This window comes from Mustela erminea, chromosome 1, assembly GCF_009829155.1.
Source record: "Mustela erminea isolate mMusErm1 chromosome 1, mMusErm1.Pri, whole genome shotgun sequence".
NCBI lineage: Eukaryota > Metazoa > Chordata > Mammalia > Carnivora > Mustelidae > Mustela > Mustela erminea.
In genome coordinates, this window is record NC_045614.1 from 154,098,534 (window position 1) to 154,119,157 (window position 20,624).

The window sequence follows — 20,624 nt, forward strand, 5'->3', positions numbered from 1 at the left end:
AATTAAAATTTAGCAGGAGGTAAGAGGTGTAAGTTTCTCACACAAATGAGTGGCAAGAAAAAAGTTACTTTATTCTTTTTAGGAGGAAGGCAACTTAATGTCATTGACTTTATACAATCTTTGAACATTTATATGCATATGGTTTGTAAAAAAAAATTTGCTAAGTGATTTTCTCGGCTCTACTCATCACTTTCTAAAATTATAAAAAGTAATTTCAGAAAAGACGGAGCTTAGGCCAGATACGTTAATTAGAAGCTTAGGCCAGATACGTTAATTTGCCAACTAATTGTAGTTTTAATCTGTAGTAAAATCTCACTGCTTCCTTAGTTCTTAAACTGATCAATTTGAGCTATCTAACCTCTTCCATCGCTCCCAAATTCATTTCTAGCCACAACCAAAACTACAGAAATCCTTCTATAGCTGAAATGTAGAAACGCCCTTACTTGGTATACCCTACTTTTATCGTGTTTCAAAAAGAAACTAACCCTGCAGGGCAAACAGGACAGGTTACTCTCCATACTCTACGGTTGGAGAAACAAATCAAATTCTTTGTCCAAGGACACGAGGCTTATTTAATAGCAGAACCAGAGGTAGGATCCAGAGGTTCTGATTTCTACTCCAGCTGTCTTTGTACTTCGAAGCCGTCTCGGTTAATCCCGCAACTCTAAACTGCTGGGGCTTGCTGTAATGAAGCTGACTCACCACTAAATTCCTGTGTTCTCACCGAATCCGCAGAGTAGGGGCCCCACTCCTAAACTGGGACCAAGGGGGCGGTGCACATTGACGCGCAAACCCTCAAGGCCAGATAAGCTAACAGTCCTTGGGCTGTTTACCGAGGCAGTCCTGCCCTCTGGGGACACGTCAACCAGACTCCAGGGACTATAAACCGCGGCTGTTCAAACCCCCCGAGGTTCAAAGGACAACCGCGCGGCCACCCGGCCTCTGCCCCCGCCCGCACCCCTTCTCAGTGCCGCGCGCCACGTGAAACACAGCCGCCTCCCCCCGCCAAGCGGCGCGCGCACCCTGCCGCCTAGCGTCGCGTGACTCGGCTGGGGCCCGCGGGGTTAGCGCTCGCCCGCGCCACTTCCGACGCAGCCCTCGGTTCAAGTTCCGGGGCGCCGCGGAGCTCCTGGCCTGTGGATTGCGCGCGAAGCCCTTCGGTTCCGGGGCCAGGGGCCCCGCGGCGGCCGGGATGGAGGAGGCCGGAGCGGCGGTGGCCACGGCGGGGGAGGCCGAGTTGAACTTGTCCCGCCTCAGCATGTCCCCAGAGACTGTGGAGTTGGAGCTGGAGGCGCGGGGCGAGGAGCGGCGCGGCGCCCGTGAGGCGCTGCTCCGGCTGCTGCTGCCTTATAACCGTCTGGTGTCGCTGCCGCGGGCGCTGAGCAGCGGTTTCCAGCACCTCCAGCTGTTGGACGTGAGCGGCAACGCGTTGACCGCGCTCGGGCCGGAGCTGCTTGCGCTGAGCGGCCTGCGCACGCTGCTGGCCAAGAACAACCGGCTCGGCGGGCCCGGCGCGCTGCCCAAGGGCCTGGCCCAGTCGCCGCTCTGCCGCAGCCTCCAGATGCTCAACCTCAGCGGGAACTGCTTCCAGGAGGTGCCCGCGTCGTTGCTGGAGCTCCGCGCGCTGCAGACCCTCAGCCTGGGTGGCAATCAGCTGCAGAGCATCCCGGCCGAGATCGAGAACTTGCAGAGGTGAGCGTGGCCCTGGCCCAGAGTAGGGAAGCCCGGGGCGACGTCCAGGAGCGCCCGAGCCCTAGGCCTGGTCTGGGCGCCCGTCATTTGTCACGTAACCAACCGCCTGCTTCCAGGCTCGCTCTTTAATTCTTTGGCAGTGGTCACTGCCCCGCCATCTCAGCGAGTTTTAAGTGAAGATCCTGTAAGATCGCGTGTGAGAGACAGCCTTTGGGATTGTGTTTTCCCTGAGCAGATTTTCGAGGCAGTTTTTCTTTTTTCTTGGGTTCCGGGGGATGTTGGGGGGGGGGGTTATCCCAACTGAGTAAGTACTCAAACAGATGTCCGTCGGAGGTGGTCACTTCCCTGCTCTGACGTCTGTGGTGGTTTTCCATGCCTTTTAGCATGACAGACAAGATACTCTGACCAAACCCCTGCTTCCCGCTCCATTTTCTGCTATCCTTTTCCTGTAGCAATACTAGCACTGTTTGTGAAATTCAGTGAGCCATGCAGTTTACCAGCACCATAGGGGCACTTACTAAATACGCGGCGAATGGATGCAGGGCCTCTGTACATGTGCAGTTCCCTTTGCCTGGAATGTTGCCTGCCCCTGACGAACTCCTGTTCATCCTTCAGAACCTACTTCCAGGGCTGTCTGTTTTCTTCCTTTACTGGTTCCTGGACGGTTGTTAGCTGAACTGGACTTCCTGTGTACCTCATTCATCCCACCATTGCATTTACCTTATTGATTATAATTCCTTGTTCAGAGGTCTGCCTTACCAGATTATTCAGTAAATAAATAGATATTGAATTAAATGGAAGGAGGAAGCAGAGAAGCAGGATAGCAAAAGTTGTCTAAAAGTGCTCTTCAGGGTGTGAGATATAGAGAAAGATTAAGTATATTGTCCAAAGTGGAAAATAAAAACAAAAACAAAAACACAATGTTTGTCATCTGTAAAATATTTCCACATCCTTTATTGAGTTTTCTGAGATAACAGAATAGTAGAACTAGAAAGAGATAAGTATGGTGAAAAGAACATTGGATGGGAATAAGAACTCTTGGTGTCCCACCCTTAGGCAGGTCACTTAACATATCCTGACCACAACTTCCTAATCTGAAAAATAAGGCATTAGGACAAGATGTCCAATGACTCATCAACAGATATTTATGAAGTACTTAACCATGTGTCAGGCACTGTCCTAGGTACTGGGGATACAGAGGTGAACATGGTCCTGTTCTCCTGGAGTTAACATACTAATTGGAGACATTAAACAATGAATTATAAACCTCATTTTTAAATACAGTTTTTGTAAGTTCTATGAAGACAAGTGGAGTGCCTTGAAATAACAGAGGGACCTGACTTTGGTCCTTGAACAGGTAACATTTGAATTGAGAATGGAGAATTGAGAATTTTGAAGGAAGAATAAGAATTAACTAGGAGAGGGTGGGGTGGGTTCAGTCTAGGTAAAAGAAACAATGCGTGTAAATGCCGGAAATCAAGGGGAACTGAAGGCCAACATTTTGAAAGGAAGACATTGTACTAGAGTGTAGTGAAAAAGTGGCCAAGAGTGAAAGTTGGCAGACAGAAACTTGGACCAATCCCAGGCCATGTGGGATCCTGAAGGCCGTGGTAAAGTTTGGATTTTATTCTAAATACACATGGGAAAGTTTTAAGCACATCAGCCTTTTTGCTGTGCAGCAGAGGTGGAGAGATGAAAAGAGATTTTGAGGGCTGCTTAAAGGAGGTCATTCTAGTAGCATGAGAGATGATGGTCACTTACACCTGGGTGATACTAGAAAAGATATTAAGAAATATAGAAAACTTGGACAGAGATTTAGACATAAAATTGACAGTCCTTGGTTCCTCCTAATTTTGAAGTTACATAATTCCAACCTTCTCATTTGAGTCTTCTTAACATACTAAGAAATACCTAGAGCACTTATTTCCATCACATGGGGGGAAAGGTAGGCAAAAATCCTATTTATTGAATACTTACAATGCTGTAGGCTCTGCAGTAGAGGCTCTAAATATCCTTTTTAATTCTCACAATGCCTTGGTGAGATAAGAAGAAACTGAGGCTTTGAGAGGTTAAGTTATAAGAACCCAAAGCCAATGAGTGGTAGAGCTGGATTTGATCTCGGGATCTCTGAGTCCAAAACCAAGAATTTTCTTCGGTGACAGAATGGGGCTAGAACCTAATCCTTCTGACTTCTGTTACATATGCGATCAGGAGGATTGGTCAAAACTGTTTACATGGTTGGTTGACCTGATTTTCTAGCTAATTAACTATGCTTTTTGGTCATTGTATCTTCGGCTTCAGTTGTGTATGGGATCTTTTTTGTCAGTGTTTTTCATTTTTTAGTTTTATGCTCCATTTCTCTTTACTGATAAGAATCAGTAAAGGTTTAGGCCATGTTCCAAATTTAAATTCTAGTTGACTGTAGGCTAAAAGGGTCGTGTAGAAATAAAATCTTAGCAGTAAAAACACAATCTTAGAAAAGTAGAAACAACCTGGGCAATGGCCTGATTCACTTCCCGCCCCTCTGCCCACCCGCCTTTTTTAACAGATGAAGACACTGAGATTTAGTATCAGTCACTTGCTTGAAGCCAGATAGTGACAATGAGATTCATGTGGTTCATGTACTTTAAAAGCTTATGGTGAGTGATAATATTTAAAAATGATTCGATACAGGGATGCTCCCTCAAGAAAACTACTTTCTTTATCCACAGATGTATGGTTCTTATCTTTCTGTGTTTCTCTTCCTATGTCCTGCCTTCTTTTACAAAGCTGTGTTGCTGGAATTCCATCTCCCTTTAACCAACCGTAATGTAGAACAAATTTATATTTTTGTTAATGTAATTTTTTAAAAAGATTTATTTATTTGACAGAGGAGAGATAACAAGCAAGAGAGAGCATAAGCAGGGGAAGCAGCAGACAGGGAGAGGGAGAAACGGGCTCCCCACTGAGCAAGGAGTCCGACTCGGGGCTGGATCCCAGAACCCTGATTATTACCTGAGCTGAAGACAGATGCTTAACCGACTAAGCCACCCAGGCACCCCCTTAATGTCATTTTTATTTGGGTGGAGGAGCAAAATATTTTCTACTTATACCTGTGGTTAAAGTTATTGGCACTAAGGGCCTCATCTGTTTTTTTAGTGGGTCATTGGCCTTGCTAGAAAAAAGGCACTCACTTCAGTATCCCTAAGGATTGGAGAATCAAGATACCTTTCCAAGAAACAAATTTAACATTGGTGGATTAATGCTAAACAGAAAGGAAGGGAAGAATTTTATAAATTCCATAAATGACTTTTCTGTTTTGATATTCATCAAACACTAAAAAATAGACTTGTTCCAAGCTCGATGAACAGAAGTGCGATGCTGACAGAAATATACCACAAGAACTTTTAAACACTACAGTTTTGCTTAAAATTCAACAGTAGTTTCTTTTCTCCTTTCAAAAGCATTTTTGGAAACAGTAGAATGTGTCTTGGAAGTTTAATTTGCCCAAATAACTGAAAGGCTTCAAGTCCATAGAACCTCGGAAATTATTTGAGTTTCAAAGTGAGAAATAGGTCTGAAAGTATAAATTTAATATGTTGGTTGTGTACTCTAATTAATGATAACCACAGAGAATTTATATGATTTTGAAATAGTGGGCTTAGTTATTTTTTAGAACATCAGATATTTTTCTGGTAAAGTTACAGTAACTACTAAAGTTTGGCATCCTTTCTTTCTGTGTACCCTCCAAAGCATTGATAGGAGCAGACATTGAGTCATAACTAACAACCAGACGCTAATTTCTCTCAATTCTTGACTTAAATAGAAAGGACAAGATTTAAATTTGCTCTGAATCACTTTTCCCTTTCTTCACCTTATTTTCTTTTCTCCACCATTAGACTCTGTTGCAAATTGTTCTTTATTTGACTATCAAATTCTTTATAAAAGAACTTTCAGGATTGCTAAATTTTTCCCCAGATAGTCTTCTCATTAAAATCGTTCCTTTTCTGGGATAATTTCTTTGATTAGAATTCCAAATGTTCTTTCTATTCTACTCTATTTTATTCTATTCTAGTAGCTTCCCTCAGAAAAAGAGAGATTTCTGAGTAATCAAGCATTAACTTACACCATATTTGGTAGATCAGATAATCCTGCTCAGGAACTTTTTGTGGTTTTTTGTTGTTTTTGTTTTGTTTTGTTTTGTTTTTCTAACCAGCATTCAGACATTCACGTTTAATAGAATTCTTATATCCACACAGTTGATTTTTTCTACAAGATAATCTTCAGAAGAGAAAAAAATAACATATCAGAATTAAAGTTGTCTGCTTGCTTATACTAAGCATTGTAATTCAAAAGAGAGATGCAATCTTGGAAAGATTTGCACAATCAGAAATAGGAAAAAGTATGAATATATTTTTAAATTGACAAAACTTAAGATTCAAGTTAGCTTTTTAAAATCACTACATATCAAGGAAGTCTGAGATTATGAAAGACAGATAGAAATTCAACAAATGAAAGAAATTGTGCCTAAGAAAATACATGTAAGTTACTCTAAAGGACTTTGAAGTAAGTATGATTTCTAACTTCAGAGAGGTGAAGGTAGGAACTTCATCAACGAAACAAGAATAAGAAAGTTAAAAACGAACAATTATGAAAATCCCAGTTAGAATTCCTAGAAATGAAAAAAAAAGGTAATTGTGAACTCAGTGTGCCGAATAGTATACTGAAGTCAGCTGATGAATGAATCATTAAGGTAAAAGATCTTACTGAGGCATTCTCCTGGAATGCAGCACAAAAAAATAAATAAAGAAATGGAGAGTAAAGGGGTGCCTGGGTGGCTTAAGTCGTAATCCCAGAGTCCTGGGATCGAGTCCTACTGTGTCAGGCTCCCTGCTCAGCTGGGAGTCTGCTTCTCCCTCTCCCTCTGCCCCTTCCCTGCTTGTATGCTCTCTCTCTGTCTCACTCTCTCCCTCGCTCTCTATCTTTCTCATAAATAAATAAATAAAATCTTTTTTTTTTTTAAAAAAAAAAAGAAAGAAAGAAAGAAAAGAAATGGAGAGTATGAAAGGAATGTTTCTTTCATGTAAACTTGATCCTGAAATTCAGACTGCTGTTTAGTAAGAACTGTAGAAAGAGAATAGAGAAAATGTAGGAAAGGCTGTGTTTGATGTAATAGTAGCTAACAGTTCCCCACAATTAAAGGAAGAGCACTCTAAACTGATATCTTGCAACATTCAGTAAAACTTAAGAATAATAGAGAAAAAAGGCCCTAATGGCTCCTAATGAGAAAAAAACTGATTACCTACAGAGGAACAATAGTAATACTGGCTGTAGTAAGATAATGGAATAGTATCTTCTTAGTGCTAAGGAAAAGTAATGTCAACCTAGAATTTTATGCCTAGCCAAGCTGTTACTCAGCAGTGAAGGAAAGAGGTAAAAACATAAAAGACAAAGAATTCAAAGATTAACAACCATGGTCCTTACGGAAAAACTTGTTAAATATATACTCTAAGAAAAATGGACTTTAAAAGAAATAGCAAGGTCTTTACTAGCATAGCAAGTTTGTACCTCACAGCTTGAAAATAAGCTTATCTAGGGCCAACCTATTTTGGGGTATGAGAACTAATTGTTTTTTTAAGATTTTATTTATTTATTTATTTGACAGAGAGATCACAAGTAGGCAGAGAGGCAGGCAGAGAGAGGAGGAAGCAGGCCCCCCGCTGAGCAGAGAGCCTGATGTGGGGCTTGATCTCAGGACCCTGGGATCATGACCTGAGCTGAAGACAGAGGCTTTAACCCACTGAGCCACCCAGGTGCTCCAAGATTCTAAGCTAACTTTTTTTCCTTTTTTTGAGGGAGAGAGAGAGATAGCGAGAGACACAGAGATAGAGAGAGAGAGAGGATGAGCTGAAAGGAGAGGCAGAAGCAGGTTCTCCACTGAGCAGGTAGTCTGACTCGGGGCTCGAGCCCAGGATCTTAGGAACATGACCTGAGCTGAAGACAGACGCTTAACCAACTGAGCCAGCTTGGCGCCCCGAGAACTAATTTTAATAAAATTTGGAATTATGAATAAAATAATAGGCTCCAAAAACAATGCCAAACAAGGAAATTGGTAAAACGTATTGATGAATTTGAATATTACTAATTGGAAATAAGTTTATTTTCAAATCAAGATAGATCTAATTCTAAATGGTATAAAGAGAAGAACAGAAAGGAGCATGGATGTGTGTTTGGGAGTGAGAGGGAGAGCAAAGCAAATTCAAGGGGTAACTACTAGCAAGACAGAAATAGCATATACAGTTCAAAATAGTAGAGGGAGAATGGGAAGAAGAGAAACTTGAATGAAATATGACAAAAGAACAGAAGAGAAAAAAGATATTTAGGTATACCATGTTAATAGAAAACACGGGTCTAAACTTACCAAAATCAAGTTGCATCCTGCTTATAAGAGTTACACTTAAAATAGAAATACCCCAATAAATTAAAAATAATACGATAGAAAAAGATATACCAAAGAAATCTCTATCATTTCATGTCTGTACTACCTCATTAGGCTACAGTCTGGTCATCCAACTTCAACTCCTCCCATTGTGCTCTCTGCTCCCCACCACTTACTAAGCTGGTAGACACAGTGATATTTCTAAAGTGTAAGTAAAGTTACACAACTTTGTTCAAAATCCTTCCTACTTAGGATAAAATTCAAAATCCTTACTGAGGCCCAAAAGGCCCATGCAGACCTCTCTGACCACCACTCTCCCTCTTCTACCACCCTCATGTACGCACAAATGGCAACACACCAAGCATTTTCTATCTTAGGAATTTGTACTCATTCATTTCATTCATATTTCTGTTCACATGTCATCTAAAAGAAACCTTTCCTAACCACCCTGTCTAGAATTTCACTTCCATTACCATCTGATTACCTCCCTTTTTAGAGAGGTAACACTTAAAGCCCTCAGACATAATACATGTACATTCACTGATTTATTATCTATCTCACTACACTGTAAGGTCAAGAATTCGATCTTATTTATACTGTGTTCCCTAGAATGGTGCCTGGCACATGGTAGATGCCTAGTTCATATTTGTTAACTAGGCACTTTGTTTAATATATAATATTATTCCATTTTGAAGAGGAAGAAACGGGCATAACAAGAATAAGTAACTGGCTTAAGTTCTTATACTGGTGAATGGTGTTTTAAATGAAATGAATACAGACAAAAATAAAACCAGGAGGCAATTTTGATAATTAAAAGAAATAGATTTTAAGACAAATGGATTAAAAGGAAAAAAGAGAAATGCTTCATGTGAGTTAAGGAACAATCAGCAAAGATTTATTTGTGTTATAGCTTCTATATTTTAAGGGGAAAGAGCAAAACTTGGTAATTATAAAGGGAAGAAGGAAAACTGCGGTTCTGGTAGAAGACTAACCATCAGAGCAAGGAGGCAAAAGAATCAGAGAGGCTATAAAAATTTTGGGTTGCATAGTTAATAAGTTCAATACTAGTAGCTCCACATTCATTTTACACATGCAAAATGTGAACAAAAGTAGACCATGCTCTAGGTCACAGAGGAACAAGGTTATGCGGAACATATATTTAACAACGAAGCTCCCAGCAAATTAATAACAGAAAACCATATAAACCTGTGAGAAAAATGGGTAAAGAATAGGAACAGGCAGTTCTCTGAAGATACACAAATGGCCAAAAACATATACAGAGATGCTGAATTCATTAATATCTAGAGAGTTGCAAATTAAAAGAACAGAATGGTTCCATTTTTCACATAATAAAATAGTAAAAAAGTAAATAAAACTTAAAGCAAACGATAATAAGTGTTGGCAGGGTTATATGATAAGGACTCTTAATTTGCTAGTTATGGATTTGTAATTAGCTGTAGCTCTGCAGAGTAACTTGGCTTTACCTTTAACCTTACTCTCTTAACCTTATATTGTAAAATCTTACCGTGGAAATCTGATATAGTGAATCTGGATGGGGCCTGGAATTTGCAGCTTTAAAAGTATCCCAGATAATTCTTATCCTGAAAGTTTGGTTAATAGTTTAGTGGGCTATTTTTTCCCCACATTCAAAGGTGTCTTAAAAGAATGCTAGTCTAAATGCTATGCTTAAAAGAATGCTATGTCTAAAATGTTGGTGACTTGATGGAAAATAAGGTAACTATCTGGAACTTTAATTTCATGATAGTGGTCATTTTACACAATTAATTTAGAAAGCTCCTGAAGAATGCTTTTGCTATAATAAGAGCAAAGAAAAAATGTAGAGTTCAGCCATGTTTTCCCATTCTTTTCAGAAAAAGGTTAGTGGTTTTCCCATTGCCTAAAAAGTGCATGAAATCCATGCCTACCAGCACAAAATCCGGCTTTCCTTCAGTCTTTTCTCTGGAATCTTCATCAGGAGCTCTGCTCTTCTGTTTAAAAGATGTGTCCATTGTCCCATAAAAGCCCTTTCCTCCAACCTGAAGTGCCTTCTTTCTTCCCATCTGCATGGGCCAAATTCATGGTCCATCTGAAGTCACAACACTTCTCCAAAACTTTTGCCAGTCCTAAGCACTGTGTCCTTTTCTTACTTCTCTGCTTTTTTAAACTCCTCTATCATTTATGGATCGCTCTACTTATTTTGGTATTTTAATCAGGTTATACTTACCTTTGGCCTTGTTTTGAGTTTAATTTTAATAGCATGTCTTACCTGCTTACCTATAATACAAGCTCTCTGAAAATTGCATTATTTCTCTAGAGGCTGTATAGTATATAGCAGATTCTAGATAAAACATTTGCTGAATGAATAAATGAAATGTGTTGGTTGTAATAAAGACCTTGGGATGTCTTGTCCAATTTTTGTTTATATTTTTGTTTTTGTTCATTTATTTTTACAGTTTAGAGTGTTTATATCTTGGAGGAAACTTTATCAGAGAAATCCCACCAGAATTAGCAAATTTGCCTTCTCTCAGTTACTTGGTATTATGTGACAACAAAATCCAAAGTGTGCCTCCTCAGCTTTCACAGTGAGTAATTTTAGGCATTCTCAAAGTAAATAATACATGAGAATTACAGTTCTGAGGTTTGCTATGACTTGAGTTGCTTATTTTTAACATTATTGTAAATGCCCCAGTTAATGTCTCAAAATATTTGTTTAGCCTGTTTTCTCTAATCAAAAATAGAGTAATTTGGCATAGATTTCCCCAGGTTTTATGGAATTTTACTGATTTTATATTTGATATGAAATATTTTTACCCTGATGAAATAATGTGAAGGCTTTTGATTTCTGTTGCATTTTAAATCTTTCTTGTAGGTATCCAAATGATAAAGCTTGCTTAAAAAATCTTTTAAATCTAGCATTTATATCAGCCTAGCACGTAAGAATACTGATTATTATTCTACATTCTGTAAGATCCTATGGGCAAATGTCATCTCATGATATTGACAAGTCTGTACTCTGGTTTAGTTTCAGCTCCTTTCTGTTTTACTTCTGTTGGCCTTAATTGCTTGGGAAATCAAGTTCTTTGCTTAGCTTTCATAGTAGTTAGTTTGCTCACTGCCATTAATTTTTGTACTGCATTCATTGTAGGTTGCATTCGCTTCGTTCCCTCAGTCTTCACAATAACTTGCTGACATACCTGCCTCGAGAGATCCTCAACCTTATTCATTTGGAAGAGTTGAGTTTGCGAGGAAATCCATTGGTTGTTCGTTTTGTTAGAGATTTAACCTATGACCCTCCAACTCTCCTGGAATTAGCTGCACGGACCATTAAAATTCGAAATATTTCCTACACTCCATACGATCTTCCCGAGAATCTTCTTAGATACTTGAGCTTAGCCACCAATTGCCCAAACCCAAAGTGTGGAGGTAAGTTAATTCAGTGTATATCTTTCCCATTCATTTAGCTATTTTTTATATTGATAGTCTAAGTGTTTTTAATTAGTCATCTTCTTCCAGAGAAAGGCATTTAGCCTCTTTGTTTCCCTCACCCTTTCACCCTTTCACCAGAAAAGTAAGACATTTTTCCCTCCTCTCCCTTTTTTTTTTTTAAAAGTATTTTACAATTCATACAAAAGGAAAATACCCCAAAAGTCTCATCATATCTTGGAATTGTCACAAGATAATAGAGTAAGCTAGTAAAATAAAAAGAAACATAAACAGTCATAACAGTTTAAAAAGAGCCTCCAAAATATTTAGCTACCTTTCATATTTATTTGAAGGACGTTTTCCTAGACCCACTGTTATGAGTATCAGGTACCTTTATAGATTATGATTCAGAATGTAGGAGAATTGGTTAAATGTGCCAATTTTGGAATATACCTTGGACTTTTATATTCTTATACATCCATGATTCAGAATTTCTTGAATTTAGGGACATGTGGGTGGCTCAGTTGGTTAAACATCTACATTTGGCTCAGGTCATGATCCCAAGGTTCTGCCTGCTTCTCCCTCTGCCTATTGCTCCCCCTGCTTGTGCTCAAGCTCACACACACACACACTCTCTCTCTCTGACAAAATCTTTTTAAAAAATGTCTTGAGCTGATAGCATTTGGAGGGAATTAAAGAAATGAAAGACTGTAAGGCAGAGTAAAATAGAAGTTCAAAGTACTACTGGAAATCAAAGGAGGAAGAGAGTACATTCTTGAAGGATGAGTTGTATTTTGATATGGTAAATAAGATTGAGGATAGGAAACTTTTCAGCTGGAGAGAGCAAAATTGGAGAGAAAACAGTATGGGACACAATATTGGATGAGTAATAATTTGGCTCAAATATTATACAGTTAGGGAAGTACATGAAAGAGAAGTAGATGATAACGTTGAGGCCTGGTTACAAAGGCCTAAAGTGCCAGGGTGTGTAGGTGGGAGCTGGTGACTGATAGCAGGTCATTTTATTTTGGGTCTCTCATAAAAGACTGCTTTTTAAAAATCTAATCAAATGTGAGTACAGAAGGTTTTTACCAATGTAGGAGAAATATAGGTGCTAAGGAGATGCTGCATAATGATGATCAGAGCCAGGTGAGATTTTCCCTGGAAGTCCTATCATGTCTTGAAACTGTTTGAAGGTTAAAAGAGAGAAAATGATTTAAGTTCCTCAAAGAATATTAAAAAATAAAAAAGACACTCTTGGTTTACAAAAGGTGATCCTCTGGGCCATTTCTGGCCACTCACTCTTAGAAGCAGAAGGTGCGGTGCTGTGATATGCCAGATTAGAAGTACTTAGCTTTCTCTGTAGCTCTCCTTTCCCAAGTAGGCTTTTTTTTTTTTTTTTTTAAAGGATTTATTTATCAGAGAGCAAGAGCGAGCATGTGCACAAGCAAGGGGAGAAGGGAGCCAATGCAGGACTTATTCCCAGGACTCTGGGATGGTGACCTGAGCCAAAAGCAGAAGCTTATTGGACTGAGCCACCCAGGCATCCCTCAAGTTGGCTTTAACAGTGGTGAGGGACAGCATTCCCACCAGGCCTTAGGACATAATAACATGTTTAATCTGTTCTTTGAAAATATCCTTTCCTAAAAATGGACCTGTGTAAGAATTCTCTTGTCTCTTTTAAATGCTTTTTTAAATGACTTTTTTTTTAGTATACTGATGTAATTTATCTTATAAACAAATATACTTTAAAAATTATTAGTTTAAAAATCCAGATTATACAGTAATTGGACCAGTGACATTTCTGCCCTCAGACTCATTAGCTATTGAACACTGAGTTAAAGAAAAGTAAAATTTTTTAAAGATTGATTTATTTTAGAGAGCACATGTACTTGAAGTGCGTGAGTTGTTGGGGGCAGAGGGAGAGAATCTTCAAGTAGTCTTCCCACCGAACACAGAGCCTGAGGGGCGTAGGGCATGGGCTCGATCTCACTACCCTTGTGATCACCACCTGAGCCATAATGAGAGTCGAAATCTTAACCAGTTGAGTCACCTGGGTGCCCCAGCAAAAATAAATTTATATTTTGAGAGATTTTTTTTGTCTTTGTAGAGTCTGAGATCCTAGACATGACAAGGTAATATTTAATATTGTGCTGTTCTAGTTCTAGCTCATGGTGACTCTATAAGGCTTTATTTTATTACTTCCATCTTTTTTTAGGATGATAACACATTTCGGGGGATTTACTATCAATATTGGTTGACCAATCTATTACTTTATTACTTTACTTTCCTAAATTGTTCAAAGTAACATACCATGAAATCCCCTTTTTAAACTATGAATTATACTGACTACACAATCAGAAAATTAGAAAGCTAATGGGGAAAAAAAGGTAAGTAGAAATCATTGTTTCTCCTTTGCTTGAACCACATCTTCTTAGTTTAGAGCCTTATGTGATACACAGAGTAGTCTTAGAGCATAGAGGTTGAGACTGCTCTGTAGAAGGGTGATGGGATGGGGTGCCTGGGTGGCTCAGTGGGTTAAAGCCTCTGCGTTTGGCTCAGGTCATGATCCCAGAGTCCTGGGATCAAGCCTCACTCACATCAGGCTCTCTGCTCAGCAGGGAGCCTGCTTCCTCCTTTTTCTCTGCCTGCTTCTCTGCCGACATGTGATCTCTGTCTGTCAAATAAATAAATAAAATCTTAAACAAAAAAAAGAAAAAAGAAAGAAAAAAGAAGAAGAAGAAGGGTGATGGGACCCAGAATTGTAGGTGTTCCATTTATACTGAACCCTGAGCTACAGTATCCTCTGCTTTCCTCACATCTCTAGCTGTAGTTTTACTTAGCTGAAGGGCCCCATCTCAGGGGCACCAAATTAGGAATTTAAAAAGGTGAATAGTGTTTCAGTCTACCTAACAGTATATAAGTGTGTGAGAATCAAGTGAGATCATTCATGAAACAGCTTTGAAACCTGTAGATTTAGAGCCTTTGGAAATGTAAGAGTTTCCCTTCCCAATACATAAGAACAAGAATATCAAAAGTCGTCTGTTTCCTGCAAATTTTTTGAATGACAACAAATCTTTTAGGATCATTATTAAAGGAGTTTTGTGTGTGTGTGTGTGTTTTTTTTTTTAAGATTTTATTTATTTATTTGAGAGAAAGAGAGCATGAGAGGATGAGTCGTGGGGAAGAGCAGAAGGAGAGGAATAAGCATACTCTCCAGGGATCACGACCTGAGCCCAAGGCAGTTGCTTAACCCAGTGAGCCACCCAGGTATCCCTTGCAGGGGGGCGTTTAAGCTTCTTGCTGGTAGGGTAGTACCAAGGAATAGGTTGGGGAGTGGAGGAAGAACACTTCAGGTATCCTATAATCTCTCCATCAGCCATTGTTCACCAAGTCACTCAGAGAAAAGAAGCTAACAGTATCCTTTTAATGCCAGCTCCCTTAAAGATAAGTCTTATCTGGCCTTCTCTTTGTAGCCAAATTGTCATCCCTAAGGCCTTCTGGTATGAAGCAACTGTTGCTTCTGCTTAAAATTCACAGAAAAGGAGACTATATATGACTTTTCAGAATATTGGAGAAGGGGTTGAAAAAGAAATGGCTCTTTGCTTTGTAATTATTTTGTACTTAATTCCTTCTTCTCTCTAGGAGTCTACTTTGACTGCTGTGTCAGACAAATTAAATTTGTGGACTTCTGTGGGAAGTACCGCCTCCCACTGATGCACTACTTATGTTCCCCAGAATGTTCTTCCCCTTGCAGTTCTGCCTCTCACAGCTCCACATCCCAGAGTGAATCTGACTCGGAGGACGAAGCTAGTGTCGCTGCACACAGAATGCAGAAAGTTCTTCTTGGTTGAAAAGAATGGAGGGTGGTATGATACATGTCAAAGAACTGAGCAAAGGTGATTGGAAAAGAAAAAGACTTTGAAATGGTATCTTCATCTTTAATGTCCATGAAAGAGTTGGAGATGATAGAAAAGATTTTGTATTTTATCTTCCCATTCAGCAGGAATGAGTCCAGTTCCATGTTTGGATTCTTTGAATATAATTCACTCTGAATGATGGTTTCGAATTTAGCTGATTGTTTGCAGTTTTATTGTTTGCAATTTTCACTCAAGTTTTGCATGAATCACATGGCACAATGGAGCATTCTGAAGAGCAGTGCTATAATAAACCATGAGTGGTGTAACATGTGACTGTTGAGATGAAGAAAGAAATGATCAGAGCTGTAATTATTACCAGAGTTGTCCTTGGGTTTAGACTGAACACTATGCCTTAACAGGATTAGCCCTCCCTTCTTGTATTGCCTATGTGTCTTGATTACAGAGCTATTCACATAAGCTCACAGATGGTTACATAGGACCTAACCCTTGCTGACCTACTAACTGGTAAAGTAAGGGATATAACTTTTATGTGGAATTTTAAAACTCTTTAGTTCTGCTCCTTTGTTCTATATGATTGCTGTTTCCTTCCTATAATTCAGCAATGACTGTTAAAGTGCCTTAATCCTAGCAAGATTTTAGAAATTTATTCAAGTAATGATGCCAGAGCAGCCTGTATAACCTGACATACTATGCAGAACACTTTAAAATATGCTTTAACAGAATTAGGTAAACAGCTGTTTATCTGACATAAGAGCTCACAGCCACTTTAACTTGAATTTTTTGTTTAAACATGAAGTGATCCCCTTGTAAGGAAATCACTTTTGCACTTAATGGGAAGCAACAGTCTTGATTAATCTTTTCATCATAAGACAGAATAATAGGTTTTGATTTAAAAATCTGTCAGACTTCTTTTGACAGAAAAGAGATGTAAACTTAGAAAGCTTCTTTGTATCTTCCATTAAAGGAGTGGGAAAATGATTTTTAAAATTTTAAGTCATGTCTGACTCCTTTGCCTGTGTGTACTGATCTGTAACTTTGTCTACGTTTTAAAGAAAATCTAGAAAACAATTACAAGCCAAATAAAATTGTGGGCAGCCATTATTTGTGTAAAGACTTCAAGGCAGTCTTTCAATTGTAAGAAATAGAATAATTTCCAAAACTAGTTTAACCATGGAATACTTTTTTGAAAGTAATGTATTGATAACATGTAAAACTTCTTAAATATATCCCTTAAGTATGGCAGAAAAATGTTTCACAAATTCATTGCTATTAGAAATGACCAAATTTTTATTAACTAGCTAACTTGGAATAAAAATTGAATAGTAGAATTATAATTTTGATATTATAAAATACACAAAACATACTAGCAGTCATTAGATAACCAATAATAAAATGATGGGAGTTTTGGGGTTTTTATGTTTTGTTTTGTTTTTTTTTTAATAAAATGTAGATCAGAAACACATTAGAACATCAGAAGCTCTCCCTTCTGACTTCCTGGCATTCACAACTAAGGCACAACATTTCTTAAAAGCAGATTGTTGTATGATAATAATAATGTACATATGTTGGGTTTTTGTTTTGTGTATTTTTTACTTTAGAAGAAAATATATTGTAGGATAGTTCAGAGTTTATTATGTGTTATTCATGAAACATCATGATGGAGTTTCATGACTGCAGTTGTGAAACGCTGCTATAAAGTGAATCCCTTCACCTTGTTAGAATGTAATAATATTTTTTCCTTTTGAGAAATTTTCTAGGTCTCTATAGGTAATCTAGTATGTTTCTGCTGCCTAGCAAAGTAGTACATAGGTGATTAGATTATAAAATGAAAGTAATGTAAAGTCTTTGTTTACTTCTCCATTTAGACACAGCAAGCTACATATGAAATTATTAAAGGAAAAGATAACTTAGGCAGTGCCTAAGTGAGAAGCCCAAAGTGTTCTGTACCTGACTTAGTTAATAGCAATACATAAAATATTTTCATAGAAAATAATGTATTCATAGTAAAATACCCAAATTGATAGGACCAAATTTTTCTGGCTTAAATGCCACAGTTTACTTCCTAATCCTTTACTAGCTTGGGTAATCTTCCAAGAGTTAGTCTTTGTAAAATAAATGGGTAGGTATATAAGTACAGTTAAGTGTTTCCCAGCTTCCCAGAAAGAAAGTAAACTGATTGACCTATTACAGATGTAAATAGGCCCAACTAGAAACAGTTTCTGGCCTTTGCTATATATGTAGATGTGTACCATAATATAGAATAGCATGTTTGTTGTACATGTACATTTGAAAATCTGCATTTCAGTTGTCAGTTCTATCTTTTTTAAAAACTTTTGACCTAATCTTTTAGAAGAGCTGCTAATAATTTCTAAGATTTTCTCTGTTTCTCTTCTCTACTCTCCCCCCCTTTTTTTAATAACTGGTGATTGTAGAAATTAGCCAGAAGATGAGATACAAGGGACTTGATAATTTAGAAACCAGATAATCAACTCCTAAATCATATAGTTGACTATGTATTGCAATGATAGTCTATCTCTTTAGTTGCTAAGTCATATGTTTATATTTAAACTAGTTAATAAACTGTATTTTTGAGACTTAAGAATCTGTACTAATTTTCATAATGAACTAGGTTTTTGATAAAGCTCCAATTGGACAATTTTAGTGACCAGAACTTCTGTGGATAGAACTACTTAACCACAGCATTAATGTGTTTAGAATGGAATTCTTTAGTGTTAATATTTGAAATGGAAATGGGTACGTTGAACATTCTTAGTAATCTTTATTCCTAGAATCCAATTCTCAGTGTCACCAACTCAGTTTGAATAGTCCTAGGATTTTAGGAAATAAGATTAGCTGATAACAATATCTTGCTTCCTTGGTGCCCTGGATTGGCTGACCTAAGGACAAGTTAGTCAAGGTTCTTAGGATTCCTTGTATTTGAATACCAGAGGAAGATCTGAGGGTTATTTTGCATTTTACTTCTCAGTGTGTGCCAGAGGAGTCTCGTGTTTGGAAATTCTTAACTATTTGGAACTTCAAATTACCAAATGTAAAAGTAAATATGCATTATAAATGGTACCTCAAATTTGAGAAATTTTTATGTTGATGTAAATAAAAGTTAAAGGCCTAGAGCAGAGTAATACTGCAGACCAATCCTGCCAAACTGCCAAAATGATATCATGGTAGATATCAATTTAAGCAAAAGAAGAGAAGGAAAAGGCTGATTGCTGGAGTATTAAATGAAAGAAATCTTTGAAAGTAACAAAGGGCTAGGACAGAGGAGTCACCAGACACCCAGGTATATCCCTAAGCCAAGAAAGTTCTTTAAAGTAATAGTAAATTGTTTTAAAATCACATGGCTTATTTACCACCTGAAAGCCTTTATCTCTAAATATTTTTGGTTTCTGCTACTGGAAGATTATCCACTTCCTTCCATAAAGATGGGCCAGCAAGGAAATGGGATTTTCTTACCACCAACCTTGCTCTTTTCAAAGGGAGAAAGTAATACCTCATTAACCTGGAATTTGTGTTACAGCCTTGGTTAATGTTTACCTTGTCACTATGTAAAAAAGAAAAAAAATACTAAGTAAATGATTAGTACAAATAAAGTTTGATCTTTTAAAACATTTTAGCAGTATTTATTTGTATAAAAACTTATTCTACATAATAAGACCCTTTTTAGGTAAAACAGTTACAAAACATGTATATAATTAAACTGCACTTATTTAGAAATATCTCATTTTTACTTCAATGACCCCCTCACTTCTTATCCAAAGTAGATATTTTATTATGTTAGTATAAATATTACTCCCTATTTAGTCCAAAATAGTCAGCTTTTAAGTTGTGCTGAGTGTTAAACAGTAAAGGCTGATGTGCATGTTTTTAGGCAACATGATCTGTGATACATAGTTCTGATTCCTTTTGTTTGGAAAAGTACTTGACTGTCACTGTTTCTGTATTAAGCACTATTCTCTTATAACACTAATTTGATTAACTTAATAACATCCACTTTTGTATTTTCATTATAGTTGTGATGTTTTTAAAGGCAGCAGTATCTTCGTTTGTGCTCAGAAAGTGTGTGCCTTAAATCCTCCACTGTAGACCCAAAGTCTGGGGAACTGTGTCATTTAGTAGAGGGAATCCCAGTCATGCATACTATTGGAGGAGGTCAAGTCCTAAGGATCAGAGTCCCCTGAAATAAAATCAGTGAGAAGGTATATTCTTTTTTATATTAAAAAGAAAATTTACCTGCTACCACTAAGAGATGACAGCAGTTCCCAACCATCTTCATACTAATAGCATGATTTAAAGGTATTATTGCTGTGAGGCCTGGGATATTTTGTGAGTGGTTTTTTTGTAACACTAGGTTGCAAGGGGCTATGTTTTAACATTTTACTTGTAAATATCTCTATTCTTCTATCATTCCTTGGTCCATATTTGCTAAGAATTGATGTAGAAAATAATTCACTAACAACAAACATTGAACACTCACAGGGTAATACGGATTTGGGTGCTACTAGACTTTTACCTGAGATTTATCAGTGTCAATTTATTCTAAAGGGTAGTATTCAATCTAGTAAATACTAAAATTTATGAATTTAATGAAGGTTATTTATATACCATTGTGCCAGAAAACCATGGTAGGTTGACTAAGTGCGTTTACCAGAATTACTTTGTGAATAAATAACTCTTTTATTCTACATTGTGGTTAGAAAAATCTGGGATAAGACTGAAAGTGCTATTGCTGGTACTACAAAAATATTACTAAACTGGTTAATTCTTATGTCCACAACTAATGTTTTAAGAGACTCCTTTATCAAACGGTTGACATTGATGTGATGTTATGTATGTTATTGAGAAGGAATTTAACTTCAACAATCACTTTACAACAGTACAATCATGGAGAGCCCTATGTGTCCGTAATTAGGGTTTGTTGCATTTCTGAGCCCACTTGTATTCATGAGAAACAAATATGGGAGAAATATTTTAAGTTACCAGTATTTTAACTTTTTATAAAGTTTGGGACTTTATAAAACTTTAAAGTATCAACAAAGGATATTAAAATATATGTACTTTTACATTAGTCAAATTACTAAATTTCATTGTCTTATTTCTTAGTTTTCATTTATATTCTTAGTTTTATGTATTTGAAATCTTGTGAATTAGGAATATCTATATAAGTATGTAGATATTTAAAACAATTATAACAA

The 20,624-nt window shown here is 37.6% G+C and overlaps 1 protein-coding gene and 1 long non-coding RNA gene across 3 annotated transcripts in view; one reads left to right on the forward strand and one right to left on the reverse strand.

Annotated features, from left to right (window-relative positions):
* Positions 1-1,023, reverse strand: part of LOC116593417 — a 17,131-nt gene extending 16,108 nt beyond the window's left edge. The window contains exon 1 of one of the 2 annotated variants that reach the window (XR_004286898.1): positions 703-1,023. This is a non-coding gene — a long non-coding RNA (uncharacterized LOC116593417). The remainder of the gene's footprint in view (positions 1-702) is intronic. The other variant, XR_004286897.1, reaches the window with a different exon arrangement.
* Positions 1,011-16,879, forward strand: LRRC58 (leucine rich repeat containing 58). Its single transcript, XM_032347657.1, has 4 exons — positions 1,011-1,692; positions 10,564-10,692; positions 11,256-11,533; positions 15,179-16,879. Exons 1-4 carry the CDS (start codon positions 1,193-1,195, stop codon positions 15,385-15,387), a joined length of 1,116 nt encoding a protein of 371 aa, XP_032203548.1. The 5' UTR covers positions 1,011-1,192; the 3' UTR covers positions 15,388-16,879.
* The last annotated feature ends 3,745 nt before the right edge of the window (positions 16,880-20,624 follow it).

What these genes read in the sequence shown, in the direction of transcription:
- LRRC58 (XM_032347657.1), top strand. Translation starts at nt 1,193, where the DNA reads ATGGAGGAGGCCGGAGCGGCGGTGGCCACGGCGGGGGAGGCCGAGTTG. An exon ending in GAGATCGAGAACTTGCAGAG is followed by an intron (nt 1,693 to 10,563) that starts GTGAGCGTGGCC and finishes TTATTTTTACAG; the next exon opens with TTTAGAGTGTTTATATCTTG. An exon ending in GTGCCTCCTCAGCTTTCACA is followed by an intron (nt 10,693 to 11,255) that starts GTGAGTAATTTT and finishes CATTCATTGTAG; the next exon opens with GTTGCATTCGCTTCGTTCCC.